The sequence below is a fragment of the Schistocerca americana genome, chromosome 8 (genome assembly GCF_021461395.2).
Source record: "Schistocerca americana isolate TAMUIC-IGC-003095 chromosome 8, iqSchAmer2.1, whole genome shotgun sequence".
NCBI classification, from domain to species: Eukaryota; Metazoa; Arthropoda; class Insecta; order Orthoptera; family Acrididae; genus Schistocerca; species Schistocerca americana.
In genome coordinates, this window is record NC_060126.1 from 429,150,701 (window position 1) to 429,176,702 (window position 26,002).

General features: G+C 47.0%; 1 protein-coding gene across 1 annotated transcript in view; it reads right to left on the reverse strand.

The window, feature by feature from the left end:
• Positions 1-901: 901 nt before the first annotated feature.
• The window catches only part of LOC124544750 (cuticle protein 19), a 31,024-nt gene continuing 5,923 nt past the window's right edge, over positions 902-26,002 (reverse strand). Inside the window, exons 2-3 of the mRNA XM_047123411.1 lie at positions 15,925-16,128; positions 902-2,636 (exon numbers count right to left, since the gene is read on the reverse strand). Of these exons, the coding sequence (XP_046979367.1) occupies positions 2,331-2,636; positions 15,925-16,128 (510 nt within the window). The 3' untranslated portion in view covers positions 902-2,330. The remainder of the gene's footprint in view (positions 2,637-15,924; positions 16,129-26,002) is intronic.

Genomic DNA, 26,002 nt, shown 5'->3' on the forward strand with positions numbered 1-26,002 from the left:
TCTGTGCAGGTATTTGTTCTATTTCTGGAAAGTTTGATGTAAATGTATGATTTCCTTGTGTGAGATTACTGTCATTTAATGTCCGTATTTCTGCTATGATTTATTCTCCTCCGGGGGACTTGCTATTTTCAAAGAACTCATTGTTTCCTTTACTTCCTCAAGAGACAGTAATTTTGAAAACCGGTTGGATGGAGGTTTTTCAGAATCTAGTTTTTCTATCGGGGGCTCGCAGTTGAGAAGTGAGTGAAAGTACTAGCCTCAAAATTTGACTGTTATTTTTCGCGTTGGTTCCGCTTAACCGTCGGCCCAGCGGAAGCACGGAGAAGGTGGACGATACTCTGATTTTGACTAAGAATTTTGTAAAAGTTTCTGGTGTTGTTCTTAATAAAGTCTTGCTCAGTTTCTTTAAGCAGGTTTACAGCATGCCTTATTTTTCCTCTTCGTATCGCCTTGGGCAAGATCGCTTGTGTTTAAAAAAATTCCTGCCTTTTTCTGGAGTGTTGTAGCTGCTGAAAGTTTTTCTTGCTTGTACCCACTGTTGTAATGCCTGGTCACAGACAATGTTCCACCACATGTTTTTTCTCTTTCTTGGAATTTTTCCTAATCTCATATTGGTTTCCAGGACACCTGCAAATTTCTTCCAGTTCATAGTATTACTCGTAGATTGATACAGTGTGTATTGTTGATATTCTACTCGGACATTAATAGTTTGGGCTAGTTTGTTGAAGACTGCTAGCATACTCTTATTACTTGTATGTTACCTGTTGATAAGTAACTAATAGTGATGAATTAAGACATTCCTCTTTTTATCATATCGCAGTCTTTCCCAGGGTATGGAACGCTAAGGAAATTTAAGTAGGATTATGTAGGAGATGGAGATAAAAGTAAAAGTTTGAAACAGTTTTCACGTATAAAAATGTGTTTATTGGCAGGCAGAACAAGCCGATAAAAACATTTGTTCCTACAAAAGGCATCACACATAAGTATAAAAAAATAATAATGCTTGGGTGAGTAATATTTACAAAAGAGAGAGAGAGATGCACAGACGATTAACTACTTACAATACACTGCGTTAAGTGTAAGGGTGGTAGCAGAGAAGGGACCTGCGGACATGGCGATGTGAAATCACGGAGACGATGTGGCAGGGCCGAGACCTGCGGGTCGACGGGCGAGTGATGGGGACCACCATCCCCAGATGTGGCGGTGTTGTCACTTCCTGATGGCTGGATGAATGGATGGATGGATGGATGGGTGTGAGACGCGGCGCGGATGGTGGTGGCGTCGATGTGTGCATGCAGAGTTTCCCCTTGCCTTTCGTGATGTCGATGTTTATGGCAGATAAAATGATGTGTCGGTGTAAGATGGGTGACAGATAATGCGAGTACGGTAAGTCAGACAGACGGACGCTCGCTGAAGTCTCTAGACGTTCCCCCTGTCGAGAATTTTCTGGCAGATTGTAACTGTGCGATGGAGCATGAGTCGAACCCCGAAACCTTGTCTTCCGCGGGCAATGCCGTTACCAGTTGAGGTATCCAGATGCGACTCAAGACCTGACCTCACAGCTTAAAGTCTGCCAGTACCTCTCAGCCAGACTTCTCAGAGGTTTCATGTAGGTCTGCAGGTTTTCGTGGCCGTACTATCCAATGACGATGGCCTACCAATGGACACAAGAAGGTCCTGAGGTTTTATGTAAATCTGCAGGCTTTCTTGGCCGTACTGTCCACCCGACGTTGGCCCATCAGTGGTAGTCCAAGATTTTTACCCAGTAATCCCACTTCTACAGCATAAGCGTGGGAAAACTCCCCTTTAAATGAGAAGGTGACACTGGTCTACGATGGGCACCACAGGATCCGGAAGACAGTGCCAGCAGAGGGGTCGAGACGTGTATTGTTTGAAGAAATATGATGCGGCCTAGCAACCCAGACGATTTTGACCTCAGAGGCTAGCGACTCGCGATGTTCGAAGGCTGAGGAATGGTAGATGTGTCGATGTAAACTGGTACAGCTACGGCGATTGAAGAAATAGTGGCAGCGACGGGTGGAAATGGACGCGTTCAGCACTGTTCTGCGAAGAGTGGTTAGTGCGGGTGGTGTTGGTGATGCACTGCTGCAGAAGTGTGTGTAGACTAGGATGTAGCAGTTTTACGTGTGGCGATGTCCCGATGGTGATGGTACCGCAGCAGCCGTCCACCGACTGGGGGGTTGTGAACGGCGGCCAGCAGCGATGCGGGGGAGGGGGGTAGGAATGGGGAGGGGAGTTGGGGGGAGAGGGGAGGGCCCCGTCAGCCCGACGCCCGGCCTCGGCGCGCGGCGGAGGGTGGTTCGCCATCGTCAGTGGTAGCCGTAGCCGCCGTAGCCGACGGACTTGACGATGGCGGGCGCCGCGGCCACGTACTTGGCGACGGCGGGCACGGCGACGGCGGTGGCGGGGTGCGTGCTGGGGCCGGAGCGGTGGACCACGGCGTTGAAGCCGTTGTGCGCGTCGGCCGTGTAGGTGACGGTGCGGGTGGTGCCGTCCGGCTCGAGCAGCGAGTACTCGCCGCGCACCACGTCGCCGTCCCGCTCCTCCCACTGCCGCTTCACGTCGCCGGTGTGCGGGTCGTTCACGCCGTACTCGTAAGCGTACTTGGGGTACGACTGCAACAGCCAAAGAACAGGGCACACCGTGTCAGACACTGGGGAGTTCCACGATCGCCGATGTATACAAAAATGCTGGGAGTTTAAACATCTACACTGAAAAGCCTAAGGAACTGGCATATCTGCCCCGCGAGCTCGCAGAAGTGCCGAAACAGTACATGGCATGGACTCGACTAATATCACAAGTAGTGCTGGGTGGAACTGACACCATGAATCCTGCAGGGCTGTCCATAAATCCGTAAAAGTACGAGGGGTGGAGACCTCTCCTGAACAGCACGTTGCTAGCCGTCCCAAATAAGCCCAATAACGTTCGTTTCTGGGGAGTTTGGTGGCCAGCGCAGCTGTTTAAACTCAGAAGAGTGTTCCTGAAACCACTCTGTAGGAATTCTGGACGTGTGGGGTGTCGCATTGTCCTGCTGGAATTGCCCAATGGATACGAATGGATGCAGCTGATCAGACAGGATGCTTACGTACGTTTCACTTGTCAGAGTCGTTCCTAGTCGTATCAGGGGTCTTGTATCACTCCAACTGCACACGCCCCACACCATTACAGAGCCTCCGCCAGTTTGAACAGTCCCCTGCTGACATACAGGGTCCATAGATTCACGGTCTCCATTCCCGTACACGTCCATCCGTTCGATACAATTTGAAACAAGACTCGTCCGACCAGACAACATGTTTTCAGTCAACAAGAGTCCAATGTCGGTGTTGACGGACCCAGGCGAGGCGTAAAGCTTTGTGTCGTGCAGCCATCAAGGGTAAATGAGTCTGCCTTCGGCTCCGAAAGCCCATATCGATGATGTTTCGAAGATTGATCGCACGCTGGCACTAGATAGGTCCCGGTCGTGCAGGATCTTTTTCCAGCTGCACCGATGTCGGACATTTGATGTTTTACCGGATTCCTGATATTCACTGTACACTCGCGAAATCGTCGTAATGCAAAACCCCACTTCATCGCTACCTCGGAGATGCTGTGTTCCATCGCTAGTGCGGCGACTATAGCACAACGCTGAAACTCACTTACATCTCGATAACCTGCCTTTGTAGCAACAGTCACCGATCTAACAACTGCGCGAGACACTTCTTGTCTTATGTAGGCGTTGCCGATCGCAGCATCGTATTCTGCCTGTTTATATTCTCTGTATTTGAATATGCATGCCTATATCAGTTTCTTTGGCGCTTCAGTGTAATACTAATTTCAGAGTTCTCGCAGATGATGCCCTTATCTATAAAGAAGCGGTGTCCGAAGGAAGCAACAAAAATTTCCCGTCTATTTTTGACAATATTTCAAAACAGTGAAAAGATTGGCAACTTGCATTACATGTTTGGAAGAGTATGTGGTGTGTTATGATTACAACACCAGTGGGTCACAACTGGAATCAGTCCACTCAAAAATACCTGTGTATAGCAATTTGTAGGGATATGAAATGAAATGAGTACATAGGCTCAATTGTCGGTAACCCAGGTGACAGTCTTCCGTTCACTTACTGGACACTGCGAAAATGCAGTCTACAAAGATGACTGCTTACAAATAGCTCGTGTGACCCATCCTAGAATATTGCTCAAGTCTGTGGGACTCGTACCCTCTAACGTATGCAGAGAAGGGCAGCACTAACGGACACAGGATTGTCTGACCCACGGTTACAGATAAGGTGAAGAAACTGAACTGATAGAGCCTTTACGACAGACGCAAATTATCCCGTGAAAACCTGCTTATTTGTTTTGAAGTTTGCCGAGTATTTATGTAGATACAGAACGTTGGAAGCTCCATGACACAGCTCGATGATGATGCTGTTGCGTGTAAAGAAGTCGCAACGCTAGAAAAATAGTAAAACAAAATAAACAGGTAGCAGATGATTCTCTGCCGAAGCATACCTTCAGTACGCTGTGATGTGGCGGCCTATGTATTATTTAGGTTTCTTCGAAGCAGGCGTCACATTTCAAAACCACGGAGCTCTTCCGCCATGGAGGCTACCAAGAAACAGGGTACGGGCCCGGTGGGAGATAAGTAAGGCTAAAATTGCTGCATCCAGCTCCGTACAGATGGCACCCAAAACTAACGGCGCTCCAGGAAGTACCACGACTCCTCATTTACGTCGAGAGGAAGATCACAACAGAGGCAGCACGCCGGATGTCAGGCACACTGCCGGATGGGCAGAGAGTTTTTCTGCAGACTGGTTACAATGAGTGAAAGTCGTATTTAGCTCAAAGTTCGTTACAGTCGAGGAACAATGGACGCAGAGGCGTAGGAGAAATTCACCATTTCGCTCGCTTCCTCCCAGCCAGATATAGGGAAGCAGTTTAGCTCCTTTACCGTGGAGGTCTTCAGCTGTTGGTATTTTCAGTAAGAATTGCATTAAATGTACAACGTTAATTTAAGGCGAAAGCAACTTGAAGATAATTAAGTGCTTCTTTATACTAGAATGGTTTATTTGGTCATTGAATGAGCGTGCATTTTGGAATAACTTTACCTGCATAGGTACACAGAGTTCTTTTTGTTTTTCCTCTTTCTTTATTCCTTCTCGTTAAAACTATTGAGAATGTCGAATGCTCGAGCATCAGATTGAAACGACGCAGGCAGCCTAATTTCCTTTCTCCTAACAGCAGTTCGCGCCGTAAATGTACCAAACAAATGCAAGACTTTTAGTAAGAACTCTTAGAGAATTATCGTACTTAGGGTTCACTTTCCACTCTCTATGGTGCGAAAATTTCGGCTACAATCAATGTCCTACAATATATGTTTTTTTTTTTTTTTGGTTCACAAAAGAAATGGACGAATAGACTGTTGTGCAAAAGTAGTTAAGTACTACATAAAGTTGATTTTTCAAAAAAGAGCTGCGCTGTTCGTCGCAGGAATACATTTAGTTGGAACAAACTGAAGTAGGAGATGCTACAAAGAAGATGTTGAGAGTTACAGGAAGAATTACTCTTAAGAGTACGAGGCCATCCGACCGAACAGAGAAGGAATGATGACTACAGTACGTTGTCGTTGTTGTTGTTGTGGTCTTTAGTCCTGAGACTGGTTTGATGCAGATCTCCATGCCACTCTATCCTGTGCAAGCCTCTTCATCTCCCAGTACCTACTGCAGCCTACATCCTTCTGAATCTGCTTAGTGTATTCATCTCTTGGTCTCCCTCTACGATTTTTTCCCTCCACGCTGCCCTCCAGTGCTAAACTGGTGATCCCTTGATGCCTCAGACCATGTCCTACCAACCGATGCCTTCTTCTAGTCAAGTTGTGCCACAAACTCCTCTTCTCCCCAATTCTATTCAATACCTCCTCATTAGTTATGTGATCTATCCATCTAATCTTCAGCATTCTTCTGTAGGACCACATTTCGAAAACTTCTATTCTCTTCTTTTCTAAACTATTTATCGTCCTTGTTTCACTGCCATACGTGGCTACACTCCATACAAATACATTCAGAAACGACTTCCTGACACTTAAATCAATACTCGATGTTAACAAATTTCTCTTCTTCAGAAACGCTTTCCTTGCTATTGCCAGTCTACATTTTATATCCTCTCTACTTCGACCATCATCAGTTATTTTGCTCCCCAAATAGCAAAACTCCTTTACTGGTTTAAGTGTCTCATTTCCTAATCTAATTCCCGCAGCATTACCCGACTTAACTCGACTGTTATAAAAATAAAATCGAGCTCTGGAAGACAGGAAGACGTGATGCCGGGATCCACGTAATCTACACCAATGCACACCGGTCAGGCTGCAGCTGCAGACATGGGTAGCCACTTCCCTTATAACTACATTTATATTGAAACTTACTGGCAGATTAAAATCGTGTACTGGACCGAGACTCTCAGGACCTTTTCCTTTCCTCAGACCACCTTAAGGTGTGTGGCGGACGGTACTTCTGGCTCCTCTATCCTGACCTTCAGGCCCGATACTCGGTAAGCTCGAACTTTGCTCAGCAAATAACAGCGCAGGACTGTCTGGAATGCCTTCCGGAAACCGGGGAAGCACGGTATCAACTTGGCGCCGTCTTTGTCTACTGCGCTGCGGATCTTACGAACGGACGGAGCTAGTTGAGTTTCGCAAGATCGCTGTTTGCGAAATCCGTTCTGATTTCTTTTTCACACAGGAGATTTTTCTTTCCGAAAACTTCATAATCATTTAGTATGGCAAGTATGTCGCTATTACTCCTGTGCTATGCTGGAGGTTTTGTCCGTATGGCTGATACACACCACTCGGCGCAACCAGTACACGACTTCAGACTACGTGTGGTACCTGGGCAGCGATATTAGCGCTTCTGATTAAAGCTCCAAACACTGCTTTTCAGTCTTGCGAGTAACGTGGGTAGCGGAGTGGCTCGTTCTGTTGCACAGTGTGTGCCTCGCGCCTGCCGACTGTTGGAAAGCAGACGCGACACGCACTATGCCCTGCCCGTGGCGGAACGGCGAGCAGCGAGGAAGTGAAGTTGGCGGCGGATGCCGTGGCGCACTGGGAAAGCGTGCGCACTTTGCGTTCCGCCTCGCTCTCTTCCCAACCCCACCCCCCCCCCCCCCCCCCGCTGTGCCTGTCCGCCTCCCTCACTTACGTAAAGTGGAGGCCGCGTCACGTCAGAACAAGAGCACCGCGATATGGGAGGCGATGACGTCAGCTGGTAAACAAGCTCACCGCGCCTACTCCCCTACGTCGAGAAAAAAAAAAAAAAAAATCGCATCGCGATTCCTTACAAGTCCGTCAAGAGAAGCAGATGTAAAATGGAGACGCAAAAAAAAAAAGAAATGTTTTGACTATTAAGAAACGCTTACGAGATTGAAGGAAAATTTCGGAAGAGAAACAGAAGTATAAAGAGGCTAGCAGACGACGTACCCTGTGTGGTCGGATACAAGCGAAACTCAGCTTGCCCTTTTATCTCACGATATTCTGCGAACCACGGATGAAGGACAACACGTAGCTTCCATATTCCTAGATTTCCGCAAAGCGTTTGACACTGTGCCCCATTGCAGACTGTTATGAACTCGGAGCATACGGCATAAGTTTTCACGTATCTGAGTTGCTCGAAGACTTCATAAGTAACAGAACCTGGTACGTTGTCCTGGAAGGCGAATGTTCTTCAGAGACGAGGATTTCAGCAGGAGTACACAATGGAAGAGTGGTAGGATCGCTCTTGTTCTCTGTGTGCAAAAAAGATCGTTTGGGAAAGTGTTGCCATTGAGTGACCGTAGGAGGGTACAGGATAACTTGGACAGAATTTCTGTTTGGTTTAACGAATGGCAGCTGACTCTAAATGTAGAGATGAGTAGTAAAACAGAACCCACAATGTTCGAATACATCGTTGGTGGCGTCCTGCTTGACACATTCACGTCAGTTAAATGTCTAGGCGTAACGTAGCAAAGCAATGTGAAACTAAACGAACTCGTGAGGTAGGCTGTAGGTAGGGCCAATGGTCGAATTTGGTTTATTGGGAGTATTCTAGGTAAGCATAGTTAATCTATGAAGAAGACCTCGACCAATTCTTGAGTACTGCTGGAGTGTTCGGGATTCCCACCAAGTCGGATTAAAGGAAGACATTGAGGAAGACACTGAACCAATTCTGAGGCGTGTTACTAGATTTGTTACCGGTAGGTTTGATCAACTCAAGAGTGTTATGGAGATGCTCCGTGAACTGAAAAGAGAACTCCTGGGGGAGGGGGGGGGGGGGGGAGGAAGACGTTTTGTTTGCGAAACACTATTGAGAAAAATAGAGAACCGGTATTTGCGGCTGACTGCAGAATGATCCTATTGCCGTCAAAGTATTATATTTCACGAATGACCACGAAGACAAGCCGAGAGGAATTAGAGCTCGTACGGAAGCGTATAGGCAGTCGTTTACTCCCTAGCTCTCTTTGCGAGTGCGAAAAGAAAGTACTAGTAGTGGTAACAGGTACCCACCGCCCTGCACCGTATGGTGTCTTGCGGAGTATGTATGTGTCCGTAGATGTAAGCAAGATTTAGAAGACGCGTTGAGAGAACTGGGCATCGTACTTGATACAGAACACTGCTGAAAACATTGAACAAAGCAAAGGCAAAGGTGTTGAAGTGTGGTAGGAAAACGACAACGACTTAATCAAAACTGGGAACGACACAGTAGTCTGTTAAGAGAAAGAATCTCTACGAAGTAAGATTAAATAGGATGGCTGCAGCGAGGAACATATCAGAAAAGTATCTACATTATCAGGTATTTATATGGGGAGGTACAACTGCCGGCCGAAGTGGCCGAGCGGTTCTAGGCGCTACAGTCTGGAACAGGGTCATGAATGTGTGTGATGTCCTTAGGTTAGTTAGGTTTAAGTAGTTCTAAGTTCTAGGGGACTGATGACCTCAAAAGTTAAGTCCCATAGTGCTCAGAGCCATTTTTTTGAGGTACAACTTCCTGACGCTGTACGTTTGCTGAACGGCATTGTATGGAAGTGTAACTTGGTCAATAGAAAATTCGGAGAGTAAGCATTGCAAACGAGTTGTTACCGAAGATCGTTTTAATGTATTACTTCTTTGCCACTAACTCTATTCGCAGCACATTTCGCAGATAATATAGGTGGACATGCTGAGGAGATCCCTGAAATGGATGTTCTGTACGTGGGAGTGGGATTCTTTAAAGAGGATGCCACCATCATGAAGCCATACAACAAAGTTGCATGCCCTCAGGATATGTAACAGCCATTCGCAATACCAACGTAGTTTCATGGCAATGTTGGCTAATATTACAGATCAGTCGCCGAGACCAGTGCCCCTGCCCTTCTCCAGGAACCACATGTTTGTCTGGCTTCTCCACAGATGACCTGTCAATATTGTTGCACCTGTCTGTGTCATAGGAGCACGCAAGCCAACGCACCACAACAAGGTCCATGGTTGATGGGAGAGGGCTGGTTCTTTGCAGCCTACAACGTAATAACGCATGACTCCTCCACCTTACCGTACGGTCTAGCTGCCTCCGTGGTGTTTATTTCTCGTTTGCGAGCTGCTTAGGAGCAGTCACAAGTCGTATTGTTCTGAGCAGAGAGACAGGTTTGCGGTCTAGGAGCTGCGGGCGTGTGACGACTTCCTTTTGTGTTGCCTGAGGGGCGTGGCTTTGTGCTACTTGTGTGTGTGTGTGTGTGTGTGTGTGTGTGTGTGTGTGACTGTCGACCACATTCCTCGCGGGTGCTTAGCGAACTCTCAGAAATGGCTGCTCTCACTGCACTGTGACGCAATTCGCTCGCTGTAGCGCTCCTTTCGCGCGTCCGTTTCGACCGTCACCGACTCTCGGTTACTGGCGAGCCGCTCTAGCAAACTGGCCCGAGTGAGGTGGCGCTGTGGTCAACACACATGACTCATATTCGGAAGGACGAAGGTTCAAATCCACGTATTGCCACCCAGGTTTAGGTATTCCGCGGTTTCCGTAAATTTGCCTTTGAAACAGGACGGCTGATTTCTGTTCCCATCCTTGAAACATTCCTAGCTTGTATGTTCCGTCCCTAATGACCTCGGCGCCGACTGGACGTTAAACCGTAATATTCGTTCCTGCTTTCCTCCCAGCAAACTGGACGGACCGACCAGTGCGACGTGGCACTCGAATGTATTGCGACAGCTGCTGAGTGTCAGACTTCCAGAACCAGCTGGGCTAGGGGATATTCCGTTGAGCCAATTTAGGCAAGAGTGATACGGTTACGTTACAGATCTGACATTGTGGTGTATTCGAATCATAAAAATCCAGGAAATGCGGTTCCTGCTCCGCGCACAGCCGTTGGTCCGTCAATATAGTTTTGAAGGTCTGAAGATGATCAAGTGATGACCGAAACCTGTCACATTGAAAAACGTGCATTTGCAATGTAGACTGTTTTGTAATTGATTTCAGATATTCTATTTTTATCGCTGGCTTTTTCCAGCAACGTTCTCAAAAATAATTACTAGGCACAATTCTGCTGGAAGCGATATGCCCTTCCGTTTCTCCGAGTTTCAAACTGACTCACCTAGTTAGCTGAAGGGGTATCTGCAGTTCATTGTAACTGGGGTGTAGCTTGATTCTTTCCACATTAACAAATGATTTCTAGAGCCAGAAAAAGCAATATGTGTCAAAAAATCCTACGACTTATTGCGAATGGAACACTGGAGCTTTGGATTTATGGGTTGAGCTTTTGGAACTAATAAATTGCATCACCTGACTTTGCTGCAGGAACCACTACACCTTCTCATGACATACATTCGTGACGCGCGACGTGCCATTTGGTAAGATCATGGGAAACGTGAGACATAATAATGTCGGCGAGGAAGGGTGACAGGACATCTGTTAAGACATCAGGGAATAATTTCCATGGTACTGGAGGAAGACAGAAAGGGGAAGGCAGAGATTGGATTACGTCCAGTAGGAAGTAGGTTGCAATCGCTATTCTAAGCTGCAAGAGAGGGATTAGTGGTGGGCCGCGTCAAACCAGAAAAAAAGAAAAGCGCCATGAAAGCAGAAATTATGGGGTACTCTATCGAAGCTTCTACAAGCTTTACAATTACACGTCTGAACCAATCTTCAGCCTTCAATTTGAACATACTAGCAAAATTTTGTGTTACAATATTCGGTTAATTACAGGGTAACTACTGAATGGATTGATCTCAAATTTGGTAAACGTAACTCTGAAAACATTTTGAAGATAAAAATAAAATAAAATTCATATCCTGTCATATAACATTAACGTGTTAGACAATGTTGTGCAATATATTGAAGTTCGCCACGCTCTTTCCTTGCTTGGGAGGTTTACCTGTTCATGCCACGCCGAGTGTTGCTTGCTTCGTTCTTTCGGCAGTTGCATCCTGTTATAGGCTCTTAAACTGAGCCCTGACAGGGCTACCAGCTTTATTTTACCTGCTTGGCCACAGCAGGAGGGTACAACAATGTCATCCGGCCGGTGTGGCCGAGCAGTTCTAGGCACATGAGTCTGGAACCGCGCGACCCAATAAAATGGTTCAAATGGCTCTGAGCACTATGGGACTCAACTGCTGTGGTCATAAGTCCCCTAGAACTTAGAACTACTTAAACCTAACTAACCTAAGGACATCACACACATCCATGCCCGAGGCAGGATTCGAACCTGCGACCGTAGCGGTCGTGCGGTTCCAGACTGTAGCGCCTTTAAACGCTCGGCCACTCCTGCCGGCAACCGCGCGACCGCTACGGTCGCAGGTTCGAATACTGCCTCGGGCATCGATGTGTATTATGTCCTTAGGTTAGTTAGGTTTAAGTAGTTCTGAGTTCTGGGGGACTGATGACCTCAGACGTTAAGTCCCATAGTGCTCAGAGCCATTTGAACCATTTTAAAACAATGTAAATAGTTTCCTCCCGATGCACCACAACCAATAGCGTGATTCGTGCGCTACTAACCACTCAGGAACCAGAGTGATGTTTGTTAAGTGGCAGCTGTAGCAATAATGGGGTAACTCTGGATGATCCAGTTTCCCGGAACGCTCGGAAGACAGGTCTGCAGCTCTTTCGGGACGCGATGTTCACGTCTAAATTGCGAAAGGCGCCGTGTAGGGAAGTGGACAGACAGGTGCAAGGTAACTCGCGTACCCGGCGACGCGTTTCTGCCCCGAATACCTGCGCTGCAGACTCTGGCAGTGCGACATTGCGTCACATGCGGCAGACACACGCACTGAGGTGAGTTCCCACTACTGTCAGGCGTGGCTCGCTCCAGTTCCATCTCCAGCGGGCGCGCGTGCGCTCCAGTGCCACAAATGGCGGGCATTCCGCACCACGGCTGCATGCCGGCGACACAAAAAAAGTCTCGCCCCGCCTGCTTTTCCTCTCTGCCAGCGAAATACGTCGTGTGGCCACTCTCTACTTTCGGAGCTGCCCCGAATATTGGATACTATGAAGAGTTCCACTAAAAAAAAGTCTCTAAAGTCAGAACGCAAACCGTTCACCTGCTCAACGCCCGAGATCTGCTACATGGCCAAAACAGTCTTTACTACCAGCGCCCGCTCTCTACAACTAGAAGCCGACCTTTGATTTTCTCTTGGTAATTCCCTGCAACATGTCCGTCAACCACATTGTGGGAGTGTAGCATATGTTACTTTATTATTGGATTTTTTAAAAAGAGGTACATTACAGTCTTAATACCCTAACTGATCGAAGGATGATGAAAAAGTGTTTAAACAAAAGAAAGTATACAGGTTGAGTCAGCTGCCCCTAACACTGGGTTTTATGCAAACTGCTACTCCTTTTAGAACAATACATGAGATTTTCATAGTCTCTCTCTTGCTGTGTGCAAACTATTAGTGCCACAGAAGAACAATGAATCGGACTTTTTGTAGCGGATTTAATGTAGTTAAATTTTTTGTTGTGTCACCGCCAGACACCACACTTGCTAGGTGGTAGCCTTTAAATCGGCCGAGGTCCGTTAGTATACTTCGGACCCGCGTGTCGCCACTATCAGTGATTGCAGACCGAGCGCCGCCACACGGCGGGTCTAGTCTATAGAGACTCCCTAGCACTCGCCCCAGTTGTACAGCCGACTTTGCTAGCGATGGTTCACTGTCTACATGCGCTCTCACTTGCAGAAACGACAGTTTAGCATAGCCTTCAGTTACGTCATTTGCTACGACCTAGCAAGGCGCCATATTCAGTTTCTATGAATGTATTCTGAACAGATAACATTGTGAATCATGTACCGTCAAGAGCGACGTTCATCATTAATGGATTAAAGTTAAGTATCAAACTAATTACGTCCGTTTTCTGAATTCTAATTCCTTGTAATGTTCCAGACCTCACGTCAGTATAGTTCTTCCCTCCTCACGCCAGCCTGCGTGAGCTAAAACGCGTGCATTTCGGCCTCCACTAGTAACACAGTGTTGGCTCTTCTGCCAACACAACATTTTTACTGGGGTACATTTTCAGTGGAGGCAACAGTATTTGAGTTATTCAAGAAAAACGAGTTTGAAAGTCACTTTTGTATGTTTGTCTTGACTAGTTCGAAAACTACGGCCTCTAGCGGAAACGTATCCCATTACAAAATTTAACTACACTAAATTTCCTAGAAAAAGGTAATATTCATTTTTCTGTAGGACTAGTAGTTCGCACGTAGCGAGCGAGAGAATTCGAAATTCTTGTGAGTGGTATTTGAAGGCGTTGTGGCTTGCATAAAACACAATGGTAGAGGCAGTAGCCCTGTGTAATAACGACGTTCAATTGCAAGTAGTTTTATTAAAAAAAATATTGTTAAGGTAATGAAGACATTTAAGCTTTGTACTAAACATACGTCAGTAAGTGCAATCAGTCTATTCCACCGTTTTTTCATTGCACAATTTTGTCTTTCTTTGGCTTTTTTGTCAGTATTTGTTACAGCCCTAGAGACGACACTGTTTAGCCGAATGTAAGAGTCCGTTGGCGCTCTTCTGAAGTTCCTCGTTCCAAATCTAAATGTTAGGGTGAGCCATTCCAAGCAAAGAGCTAAAACGAGAATGAGAACTCACGCACGCATTTGTCGTCCTCCCTTGTACCTGAGGGGCAAGCTGCGGCATTCGTGTAGGGCGTTCATTAGACCCTTCCTCGATCTTTCCGTGTTCACGCACTGCAGTGAGTTCAGCTAGCTTGAGTAACTACTTGCTGCTATCGACATGAGAGGTGTATCGTGTTTTCGCAGTTGTTCCTCGTAAATTTCTTGATTTCATTTTGACGGGAAGAAAGGCTGCACGCGACACATGTCGAGCAAGCCACTCTCTTGTTCTCTCTCTCTCTCTCTCTCTCTCTCTCTCTCTCTCTCTAGTCATTCAGTGGCTTCCGAGTCTCCGTGACCCTACGAATATGCAGGCAAGTTTCTACTGTCCTGCACTATTTCCCGAATACCCTTCACGCTGGAATCCATTACGTCCGTAATGTCAACAATTCGTCTCATCCTTTGCCGCTCTCTTCTCCTTGTGTCTTCGACTGTCCCCAGCATTGAGATCTTTTCCAGCGAAAGATATCTTTTTATGATGTGCCCAGAGTAGGTTAGTTTTTTTCAGTATCAGACCCTCCAAGGAGCAATGTGATTTTATTTGGTGTGGCACCGACCTATTCGTTCTCTTTGCAGTTCGTCGAACTCTAAGGAGTTTCCCCCACTGCCACAGTTCGGACGAATTTATTCTACGATGTTCAGCCTGCTTCATGGTCCAGGTCTCACATCAGTACATCACAAGCGGAAACACTATAGCCCTTACCGTACGGATCTGTGTTGTTATAAGATTCGCTGATGACATTTCCACCCTCGCTGAAAGCGAAGGAGAATTATGGATTACTGGACTTTTCGAATGGAATGAACAGACTTATGGGTACAAAACATGAATTGAGAACCAACCAAAGAAAGACGTAAGTAATCAGGAGTATCAGAAAAGATATTAATTAATGCTGAGTTACACTTAACATCAAAACTGATAACCACGAAGTAGATGAAATGATAGGATTCTGCTGCAAAGGAAGCAAAGTAACACACTGCACACAAAACAAGGACATAAAAAGCAGACTAGTATCAAATATCCGACTTAATTTTAGGACGATATTTCTGAGCACAGCGTTTTACGGAAGTGGACTGTGAGAAAGAGGAGAATCGAAGCGTCTGAGCTCGGGTGCTATTGAAAATTAGGTGTACTGGTAAGAAATGAGGAGGTTCTCCAAAGAATCGGCGAGGAAAGGAACATATTGGGGAAAACTGACAAAAAGGAGCAGGATTATAGGAATAGGAACCTGTGGTATGAAATGAGAGAATAACTTCCACAGCTGAAGGGGAGGGGCGGGGGGTGGGGGTGCTGTAGGAGGTAAAACTTGCAGGGTAAGCAGAGATTGTAGTAACAAATGTGAGAGGGAGTCGGATACAAGTGCTACTCTAAGATGAAGAGGGTAGAACACGAGATGAAATCATAGTGGGGAGCGTTAAACCATTCAGAAGGCTGATGACACAAACAAGCAAAAAGCGTGTTGGAAATACATTTTCCTGGAGACATATGAGTCTCAACTTTATCTTTGATAGCGATGGAAGTTGAAGTAATGAATTAAAATTTGTGCCAAGGTCGGGACTCGAACCCAAGTCTACTGCTCACTAGGCCGATGTGCTAAACACTACACCACCATGGCATGGTGGCTTAGACAGCTGCATGGACTATCTTACTCCATTGGTCTCCCCAAAACAAACTTTATTTCACACCTTCATCCCCTTTCTTAAATGGCCACAAATATTAATTCATTACTTCAGCTTCTATCCTTATCGAAAAAAGGCACGTTGTTACGTGTGGCTAGTACTCGGGGACTGATGCACTTAGCTCCAACATCGCGATTCTACTCACGTAGTAGTCGACGGCTGGGGCGGCGGCCTTGACGATGGCGGGGGCGGCATAGGCGGTCTTGACGATGGCGGGAGCGGCGGCGTAGGCGGGGGCGGCGTAGGCGGCGGGAGCGGCGGCGTAGGCGGCGGGGGCGGCGGCGTAGCCGCCGTAGCCTCCCAGGTAGCCGGCGCGGCACGTCGCCACCAGCAGCGCGGCGCTCAGCAACTGCGGGCAGGCGGGGGCGGCGCGTTAAGGGGGGTCGACAAGGTGAAAGGTGAAGCCGCCCATTCCCATTCACAGCCTGACGAATCGGCCAACCCAAAACTGCTCAGCAGATCGCTGACCCATCTGACTGTGTGTGGTGGCATGCTGCGACTGGGTGGCGGACCCAAGCTGCGCGCAGTCGCATGGAAGGTTTTACCGTGCCAAAACAGAAGGGAAAAAGGACAGAATGGGAGTATCAGGTAGAGACTGGTGGACCAGTGGAGTCGACGTACCCTGACCCTGGACCCGACCGTCTCAGCATCGGGGTCGGCCAACTGGTTGGTCTGTGAATGGGTGTCTTAAGCGTCGACCCCCTGCACTGTCGAAGTTTCTGCTGGGGATCGCAACAGGACAGAGCTGCATCTTGCTGTCCCACCACTGCAGAAACTTCCTAGCCATGATCACTATGAAAATTGGGGTCTCTCACGCCCAGGTGCAAGAGAGCGTGCCAATGTCGCGATAGACTAGCTACTTTTACCCTTAGGCCCGTTCGACACGAGCGATTTTACGGTCAAGATTGGTTGCACTTTGTGGGTGCGCATGGCGTGCGTGCGTGTTAATTGCAGCCAACCACGTCGCGAGTGGGACGGTGACGTCAGTGATTAGTCGGCTGTGTCAACAGTGGAGTTCGAAAATGTTCAGTATACTTCAGAATGAGCATGCGCAGAAACAAGGAACTGTATGGCGTTGTCTGCTAACATCGGCAGAATTCAGTCCTTTTATAGTGACGGATTTTTTTTATGCCTTTGTGTCTTCATTTTGTTATTTGCTTTGGTTCCGCCACACACTGCAAAGGTTGCACGAGGGTCTGATATTTTTCCTACTACTTTTCTTCCAGAAGAGATGAAATATCTGAAATGAAAAAGGTATTTACTTTTCACGGTGCCTGGTCAAAGAAAACCCCTACTCTGTGCACACAACGAGAACGTAAATAAACGCATTTTAATGAAAATTATTGGAACAATGGGACTGTCAGATATATTTAACGAGCAAAATAATTTTCGACATTATTTTGTCTCTTAGAAATGTAACAAGACAGAGAGTTCGTAAATAGGCGCTGTTTATTGCCATTAAAATAGTGTTTGATGTGAATACTGGTGTCTTCCGGCGTAATAAGTATTCCACGGAGTTCAGATTTACAGCCGGCTGATGTCGATATCTCGAAAGATATTCCGGCTGACAACTGTACAGCCAACCTCAGAGGAGGTTTACACTATAAACTGAATATGGCTGAATGTTTGTCAGCCGAGATATTGGGCCAGATGTCGACGTCATCCGGCTGCAAGACGGAAACCGCATGGCATTGTTTGATGTGTTTGTAAGTATATATATCCCCGAGCAGATAATTAGCCATTCACGGCGGGGTCAGGGATTTTCTCTGCCTCGTGATGACTGGGTGTTGTGTGATGTCCTTAGGTTAGTTAGGTTTAAGTAGTTATAAGTTCTAGGGGACTGATGACCATAGATGTTAAGTCCCATAGTGCTCAGAGCCATTTGAACCATTTGAACCAGATAATTAGCCCTTGACCTAGCTTTAGATATTTGTAAAAATATCTTCTTCAGCGGCCCTTGTCAATTTTGCTTATGACAAGGACTGCTCGGCTTCATATAATCTAGTGTACCATCATGTGATGTAACAAGGCCAACTGGTTCTGAAGAAGATATTTTTAGAAATATAGGAACCTAGGTCAGGGCTTAATAAACCTTTATTTGCAACTGGTTGGCTGATTTTTCAACCTCTTCAGATTTACGTAGTTGCTGTTTCGCAGCCATTTTTAAGATTTTAATACATGTTTTGAAATATTTGGACTACATGTTTCCTATTCATTTAATTATCATGAATTTAAAATAGGATCTTTTTCAAGAACATCCACTATGAATTTTGCTTTGGTCATTGATAAACTGTACTGACAATGCTACTTCCTAAACTCTATTATACATTTCGGTTTTTTCGCAAAGAGGGTGGTCCCTCAATCTCACTGTCGCCATTCCGGTACTAAACTGCACACCAGACACCTCTCACAACACATGAAATTTTGGCGCTGACGTGTAAACGAAGATAACCAGTCGTGTCAGGCGGGAATCAGTACTGCAGTACACGTGCTTGCCACGAGTTGTCAAGTAGAGACAAGAGAGTCGTTCGTGTAAAAGAGGCTGTAGGGAGTCGAAATCTTCCATTGGAATGTTTTACGACGGTGGTCCTGACCTCAGTATCAGTGACGTTCGCAAATTAGTGTGAACCTCACTTCCTCGCTAATCTGTATCTCAGCCGATGCAGTGTGCATTCTCGTCACAAGCAGGAAATGAAGGAGCAGTTTGTGTCAGCTACAGGAGAACGTATGGGCTGTACCTTATCCCATTCCATTCTCTTTTGATATCCACGCCGGCCGCGGTGGCCGAGCGGTTCTAGGCGCTTCAGTCCGGAACCGTGAGACTGCTACGGTCGCAGGTCCGAATCCTGCCTCGTGCATGGATGTGTGTGATGTCCTTAGGTTAGTTAGGTTTAAGTAGTTCTAAGTTCTAGGAGACTGATGACCTCAGATGTTAAGTCCCGTAGTGCTCAGAGCCATTTTTTTTATATCTACGTAGGAAACATAGGCAGAGAATGGAAACTGGCAGGAAGCCTAGGGACGGAAATAAATGAAAGAATGCGCTTAAATGCAATCTTTTTGTTGATGATGAAGTTATTGTTCAGCAAATTGAGGATGGCTTTCGGACATACGTTTGATATGTTCAGCATTTCTGCCGAGGATATAACATGACAACCTGTTGTACAAAAGACGAAGACTATGGCTTTTAATAGTATGCGTACGGTACGAAGAAAAGCAACTCTATCTAATAGGCGTACTAAACTAGTGTCTCTCTTCTAGCACCTCGGCTGTGAGGTAAGTTACGACGTTGATGACGATATTGATCAAAAGCCGAATATGTTACTCACCGTATGTGGAACAACCCGAAGAACGAGAAAAAGAAACAGCAACTAAAATTTATAAAGTCACGGCTGTGCGAGTTTCGTGGTTAGACAGGGGTGGCGAATATGTTTTCGTGCCGTACAGGGAAAGACTGTGCGGGACTGCATAGAGAACTGAATATTTGTGGAGCAGAAGAGAAAATCAAAGGTAACGTTCCTCTATCTGTGAATTAAATTACTTGAAGACTAAAGAAAGATAGCTCTCGCACTGAGACAGAATGCAAGAATGAGGAATACAAGAAAGGGTGTAGATCGTTGTGGTAGAAGGGACACTAGCAAATCGAGGAAATATTGCCAATATTTTCCTTTGTGACCGGAACGGGCGAATCGTCTACTTCATGAAGGAAGAACCAGAATGCTAAGGTAGAACGGAACATTGCTATGAAAGTGCACCTGGTACCACTGCGCATTGGGGTGCTGGTATGAGGAAGTTGTCCATTGCTGGATGCCGCCATAATACGGTGGCTGTTAATCCGGGTCCCTGTTTCACCGCATAATCCAGCTAGAAATCTGCATAAAACGGTGATTCCCATTCGCCGTGTTGGGCCAGACCGAGCAGAATAGCCCTGGCTGCCCTGCAGGAAGTGGTCTCCTGTGCATGTTATACTCTGCTTGTTTTGCACGACCGGCGTGGCTCTTTAAAGCACCCCGACACCTAAGCTCCATCTCTTCTGTAACCCTTTGATTACCCTTAAAACATGAAAGTAATTTAACGAAAACAGTTAGTTTCGATCGCAAATGGTGTGTATTTTTTTGGCAACCTGTTTCATTTACAGTAGGACAGTCTTCAGACCAGTGTGTAACTCCATTGGTGCCGATTCGCGGGGCAGTTGTACATGCGCATCGGCTCCACGTGTCACCAATGGTGTTACATGCTGCTCCTACTGCCAGAAAAATAAACATCATTGGCCATCTAGGTTGACTGTTTTTTGTTAAATTACCATAAAAAATTGCTGTAGATTCAGTTATGACTACAAAAATTATTTTCTGGAAGAGGTAGCTGACTTATACCCAATAACATTTTTCTTGTGCGTCTTCATGTTTTCACGGCGTAATGGCTGCTCCATTAAATATCAGGCGCCCAGCCGCACAAATTGAGCTTCTTCTTCTTCTAATATTTCGAATGCATACCATTCAGCCATCTTGAGAACGAACTGAAAGCCTGACGCTCCAGCACTCGCTCCGTCCTTTTAAGCTCGCGGACCGCGCCGCTGCGTTTGCGGCCACAGATACACGGGCGCCAGAGATGTTGATCGGCGGCAAAGAAGGACAGTGCAGATGAATTATATCCGTGGCTGCGCACTCGGTATATCACTCTGAGCTGCACTGTCGAGACGTCTTTCTAAGTTTATTACAGAAAGCGCTGGATTCCGTGACTTATACAGGCAGCCGCCGATATCTTTATTAATTAAATGCGTCGCCAAGCGAATTGCAGTTCCCTCTTTCACCACCGAGTCCTAGAACGATGAGGTAGACTCTAAAATTCTGGAGTCTTTGTACAACATAGAGTGACCAGTATCAGTACAGTGTTCTGTTACGGCCGATTTATTTCTCTGTAAGAGGCGGGCGCACCTGCGGTGTTCCGCACATCTTTCATGTACTGTACGAATCGTCTGTACGATGTCCGAGAGGCCACATTCACAGGGAGACCCTGTAAATCCCAGAGCATCAAATCATCTTTAACTGAACCCAGGAGTGCTGCTGTCTTTGGTGGAACATTTTTCTCAAATGGTTCAAATGGCTCTGAGCACTATGGGACTTAACATCTGAGGTCATCAGTCCCTAGAACTTAGAACTACTTAAACCTAACTAACCTAAAGACATCACACACATCCATGCGCGAGTCAGGAATCGAGCCTGCGACCGTAGCGGTCATACGGTTCCAGACTGAAGCGCCTAGAACCGCTCGAGCACACCGGCCGGTGCATTTTTCTCAAAAATTATCTTTTATAAATTGTCCACCTTCATAACCGAATGGTTAGTCCTGCGGCCTGCAGTGTGGAAGGACCTGCATTCGATTTCCGATACCTCCTTGGAATTTTTCTGGAGTAGAGAGGTCTGAAACGGGTACCACTCAGCCTCGTGTGGCCAAATGAGGAGCTGCTCGAATAAGGAAACAGCGGCACCATCAGGATTCGTCCACCGGTTGTGGTAGAAGGGACACTGTCAAATCGAGGAAACATGTTGATCCCATGTTGTAAGAGCATAGATCGCTTCTCGTACTCCGATGTAGGCAGCAGTCTTCAGGTACTGGTGGAAAGCTATGAGGAGAGACTGCGAGTCGTGTTTGGATTGTTCAGTCAAAGAGCGCTTGTCCGTGAAAGGCAAAGCTCCCGGGTTCGAATTCCGGTCCATCACTCAGTTTCGATCTGTCGGTTTTTCCTTCTGTCCCTTTTTTCCTTTCGTAACACTCAGCTCGGCTCTGCGTGTGCAGAGAACTGTTATCCGCTGCGAAATGTGCTGGTGTTACAGCGCCAGCCAAAAGTGACGTTCAGTCGCCGTGCTAGAAAGTTGGGATGGACACGCCGGATGGCCGGCTGCCTCCGCAGTGCCTGCGTACCGGACGCGTCGGGCACGCCCGGAGGCTGCAGAAACTGTGACGTGTCGAGGCGGTTCCACGCTCCACTTGCGCCGCGCCACAGCTGAAGGACGACCGCGATGCCTGGTCGAGCATCGCCGCGGACGAAAGCCGCCGCAAAACGGCGCCGGAACCGTTCGCTTTCTAGCGGCGGCGCGGACCTCCAAAGAAGGCGATGTCGCTATCGACGCGGTCGTCATCGCTCCGAAGATGAGAAGAAGGAATGTTAGCCTAGTCTCGTCGAACTCGATACCTCTAGAGGGTGAGCACTGTCTCATTTGGGAAGGGAAGTTGCAGCAGCCTGTTTGAAGACTCTACTACTTCTATACTCTACGAACCCCTATCAAGTGCGTGGTAGAGGGTGTTTCTTACTGTACCCCGATTTAGGTTTTCCGTGATTTCCCTAAATCGCTTCAGGCAAATGACAGGTTGGTTCCTTTGAAAGGGCATAGTCAATTTCCTTCCCCATCTTTTCCTAGTCCGATGGGACTGATGATCTCGCTGTTTGGTCCCCTCTCCCAAATCAACCAACCAACTACTATCCGATCTAAAGTATCCGGATACCTATTAGTGGACATTAATATAGAGTTGGTCCACCCTTCGCCTTTATAACGGATTGAACTGTACTGGAGACACATTCAGTAAGGTGACTGAATGTCCGTGAAGGAATGGCAGCCCGTTCTTTCTCAAGAACCGAGACCAGAGAAAGTAGTGAAGTTTACAATCTGAGGGAAGTTGAGGTTCTAACACATTCCAGACGGGTTGCATTGGGTTCAGGTCGGGGCTCTGGGCAAAAATGGCTCTGAGCACTATGGGACTTAACGTCAGAGATCATCAGTCGCCTAGAACTTAGAACTAATTAAACATAACTAACCTAAGGACATCATACACATCCATGCCCGAGGCAGGATTCGAACCTGCGACCGTAGCGGTCGCCCGGCTCCAGACTGAAGCGCCTAGAACCGCACGGCCGCTCCGGACGGCGACTCTCGGCAGGTCAGTTCATTTCAGGGATGATATTGTCCACAAACGATTGCCTCACAGATGCTGCCTCATAAAAGGGTGTATTATCATGCTGCTACGAACTGTCATGGTCTCCCAGCTGTTCCTGTACTGTACGCAATACACAGTGCTGTAAATGTATTCATATCCTTTCACATTTATCATTTTCTTAAGCACAATATGGGGACCACATCCTAACCGCGACAATCACTCCCATACCATAGTATCACCACCTCTACTCTTCACTGTTGGGACCACACCTTATGGCAGGTAACTTCCTCCAGGGATTTGTCAAGCCCGAGGCCTTCCATCAGACGGCCGCAGGGCACAGCTGGATTCATCACTCCCAGTCACTCGTTTCCAGCCATCCGCTGTCCATTAGCCCTGCTCGACCACTGTACCCCATTCTTTTTAGCTCGGTACCCACAGTCATGGTACTACCTGGACTGCTTGTAGTATTTTGGAGCTCAGGTGTGATTGCTTCCGCTGATTCCATGCTATTTTTTTGTAACAACCGTCCGTGTCCAGCAGTACATGAGATCTCTCCGGTCTTGCCCGCAGCTCGTGGTCTATTGGCTAACGCTGTTGTCTCTGGATATGGGGACCCGGGTTCGATTCCCGGCAGCGTCGGGATTTTCTCCGCCTGGGGACTGGGTGTTTGTGTTGTCCACATCATCTCATCATCGATCGGGTAGTGGCGTGACTGGAAATGGAAAGATTCAAACTTGAACAGGCACTGATGACCACGATGTTGAGCGCCCCACAAACCAACATAATGATTATCATCTTCTCCGGTCTTGGTTTAGTTGTGGTTCTTTCTTTGCGTTTTCATTTCACAGTCACATCCCCAGCAGTTGCCTTGGGCAGCTTTAAAATTGTTGAAACGTTCCTGATGGCTCTATTAATCAGGTGACATCGAATGACTAGTTCACGTTCCAAGCCGCTGACCTCCCTGACCGACCCATTCTTCTGCATCTCTGCTGACATCAAGGTACTGCCCGCCTCCTTTTATGCGGGCGCGGTCCCTCTCGTGATATCTGGCGGTCAGTTCCGCGTTACACAGCGGTGTCCTGGTACTTCGGGTAGCGTACCACGGTATTTCGCGTTCCATTCACGGAGGAGTGTAAGTGGCATAGGTGCTTATTCGCCTGTGAGGGAGCTATTATTTACTTTATTTTATCCGCACTATCTCTGCGGGATAGATAAGTTTGTGGGCGGAGGAGAGTCGTAGTTACTGCCCTGAAAGACATTTTCTAAGCAGGTTCTCGCAGGAGATGCGACTTCGGCATTCATCTGGAGCGTTTCCGGTAACCGCACAAATACCTAAATTTAAGAATTTTGATCTACCTCCTGCCTTATTAGTCTGTATTGTCTTGAGCATTGTGCCACCGCATAGAAGCAGCTCGGTGACTCCTGTATTCCTGACTACAGGTTTTACTACACTTGAATTGTGCCAAGTAGAGCTGTCTCCTGTTTTTGCGTCCTTTGTAAATTTTGTTTCCTAGGCATTAGTCCGAGGTGTAAGACGTATTTCTGTGCCTGATGTTTGACGCTTCGTTAGCTACTGGTAAATCTAATTTGCCTACCTTGTAGTTGAATTGTCGGCAGTGTGTCATGTCTGATTCGTAAACTGTTCAATCCCTCTACCTTCTTACACTACTTCATTTGCTGTCTTCATCTACATCTGCACCTCTACTCCATAAGTCACCTTACGGGGAGTAGTGGAGAATACTTGTGGTACCTCTATCATATCGTCTCGTCCTCTGTTCTATCCGTAAATGGTGAGTGGGAAGCAAGATTGGTGGTAAACCTCGGTCTCAACTCCATTTCCTCAGATTTATCACATCATTTCGTACGTGTATGCAGGATGAACCAATATGTTGCCTGGCTTTTCCCGGAACGTACAGTCTCGGAATTTCAACAGTAAACCTGTCCGTGATGCAGAACGCCTCTTTTGCAAAGCCTGCCACTGGAGTTTGATGAAAATTTCTGCGACTCTGTCGAGCTTACTAACTGAATCCGCGGCAAAACGCACCTCTGTTCTTTGGAGCTCCTCCTTCTCTTCTATTAATATCGAAACAAAGGAACTTTAATGTCCAATTCGGCCACCCTGAGTTGAAATTCTCATAAGGCCCTCGTAAAAGAGTTATGCAAATGTAGAAGCGGAAATCCCAGGGTTACGACCAGTGTTACACTCGTTTATGCTACACATGTTTCCAGTTATGTACCTCAACGGAAGGGTGAAGGGGACTGAGTCCTATTCTTACGGCATTACCGGGAAATTATAACGAGTGGCATTACAACTGGTGCTGTAACTGCGCCTCTGCCTGGAGCTGAAGCCAGAAACATCCAGGAAGCGAGCGGTCTCCCATTTCCCACGCCCAAGCTTCGGACTTGCGGAGCTACGATTGCTAAGGTTCCATCTCTAATGCCCCATATCTTCGTTCTGGATGCTACTGAAATGTCATATTCTGAATGGACGTATCCCATTGTTGTGCTTGGGGAAATGAGTAACTCTGCTGCAGAGAGAGGAGGTTTACACCCAAGCGTACAAATACCCCCTTCGTGCTCGTGTACGCATGATATAGCGTTTGCGTGCACGAGAAAGACGGAGAGAGACAAGAGAGAGAGTTGTCAGACGTTGAAGGGCAGTGACAGAACGTGTGAGAGAAAGGCGGGGCGCGTATGAACCGGACACATCAACGCTAACTCGCGGTCGTGTCACTGGCCCGCGCGAAAAGCGTGGGAATAGCCAGACTCATGCGCTTGCATTGCTCGACTCGCCGTACGAGAACCGTAAATTTTGCTGCAGAGAGTACGTGACCCACGCGTCCAATTTCCCTGGCCGAACAGCTGCCAATTACATCAGCGTACCTCACAAATGTCCGTTTCGCATGTACGGTCAGGTCCTCTCGAAAAAAAAAGAGTGGTTACTTCCTGTTTCGCGTTCGTTACTGAAGCACGGAGTTGGCAGGGCACGGATGCAGAGTTACGGGTTGTGTGATACAGGAAATAATGCGGCAGCAACGAATGCAAGACGATCATGAGCGATACGAGAATGCTGGCTTTGTCGGAGAATTTCATTGACGAAATTTTCTTGGCCGATTCGTGGCGAAGCTTCCGCCTGAAGATGACCAATAGGGAACTCGTCGAAACTTTGCGATAACCCGAGTTTCATTAAGTTGATGAATAATATTGGTACTATGTAATCTCCGCCATGCATTGCACGGTGGCTAGCAAAGTGTATATGTAGATAGTCTTTCAGTTTGATTTTCAGAATTCTT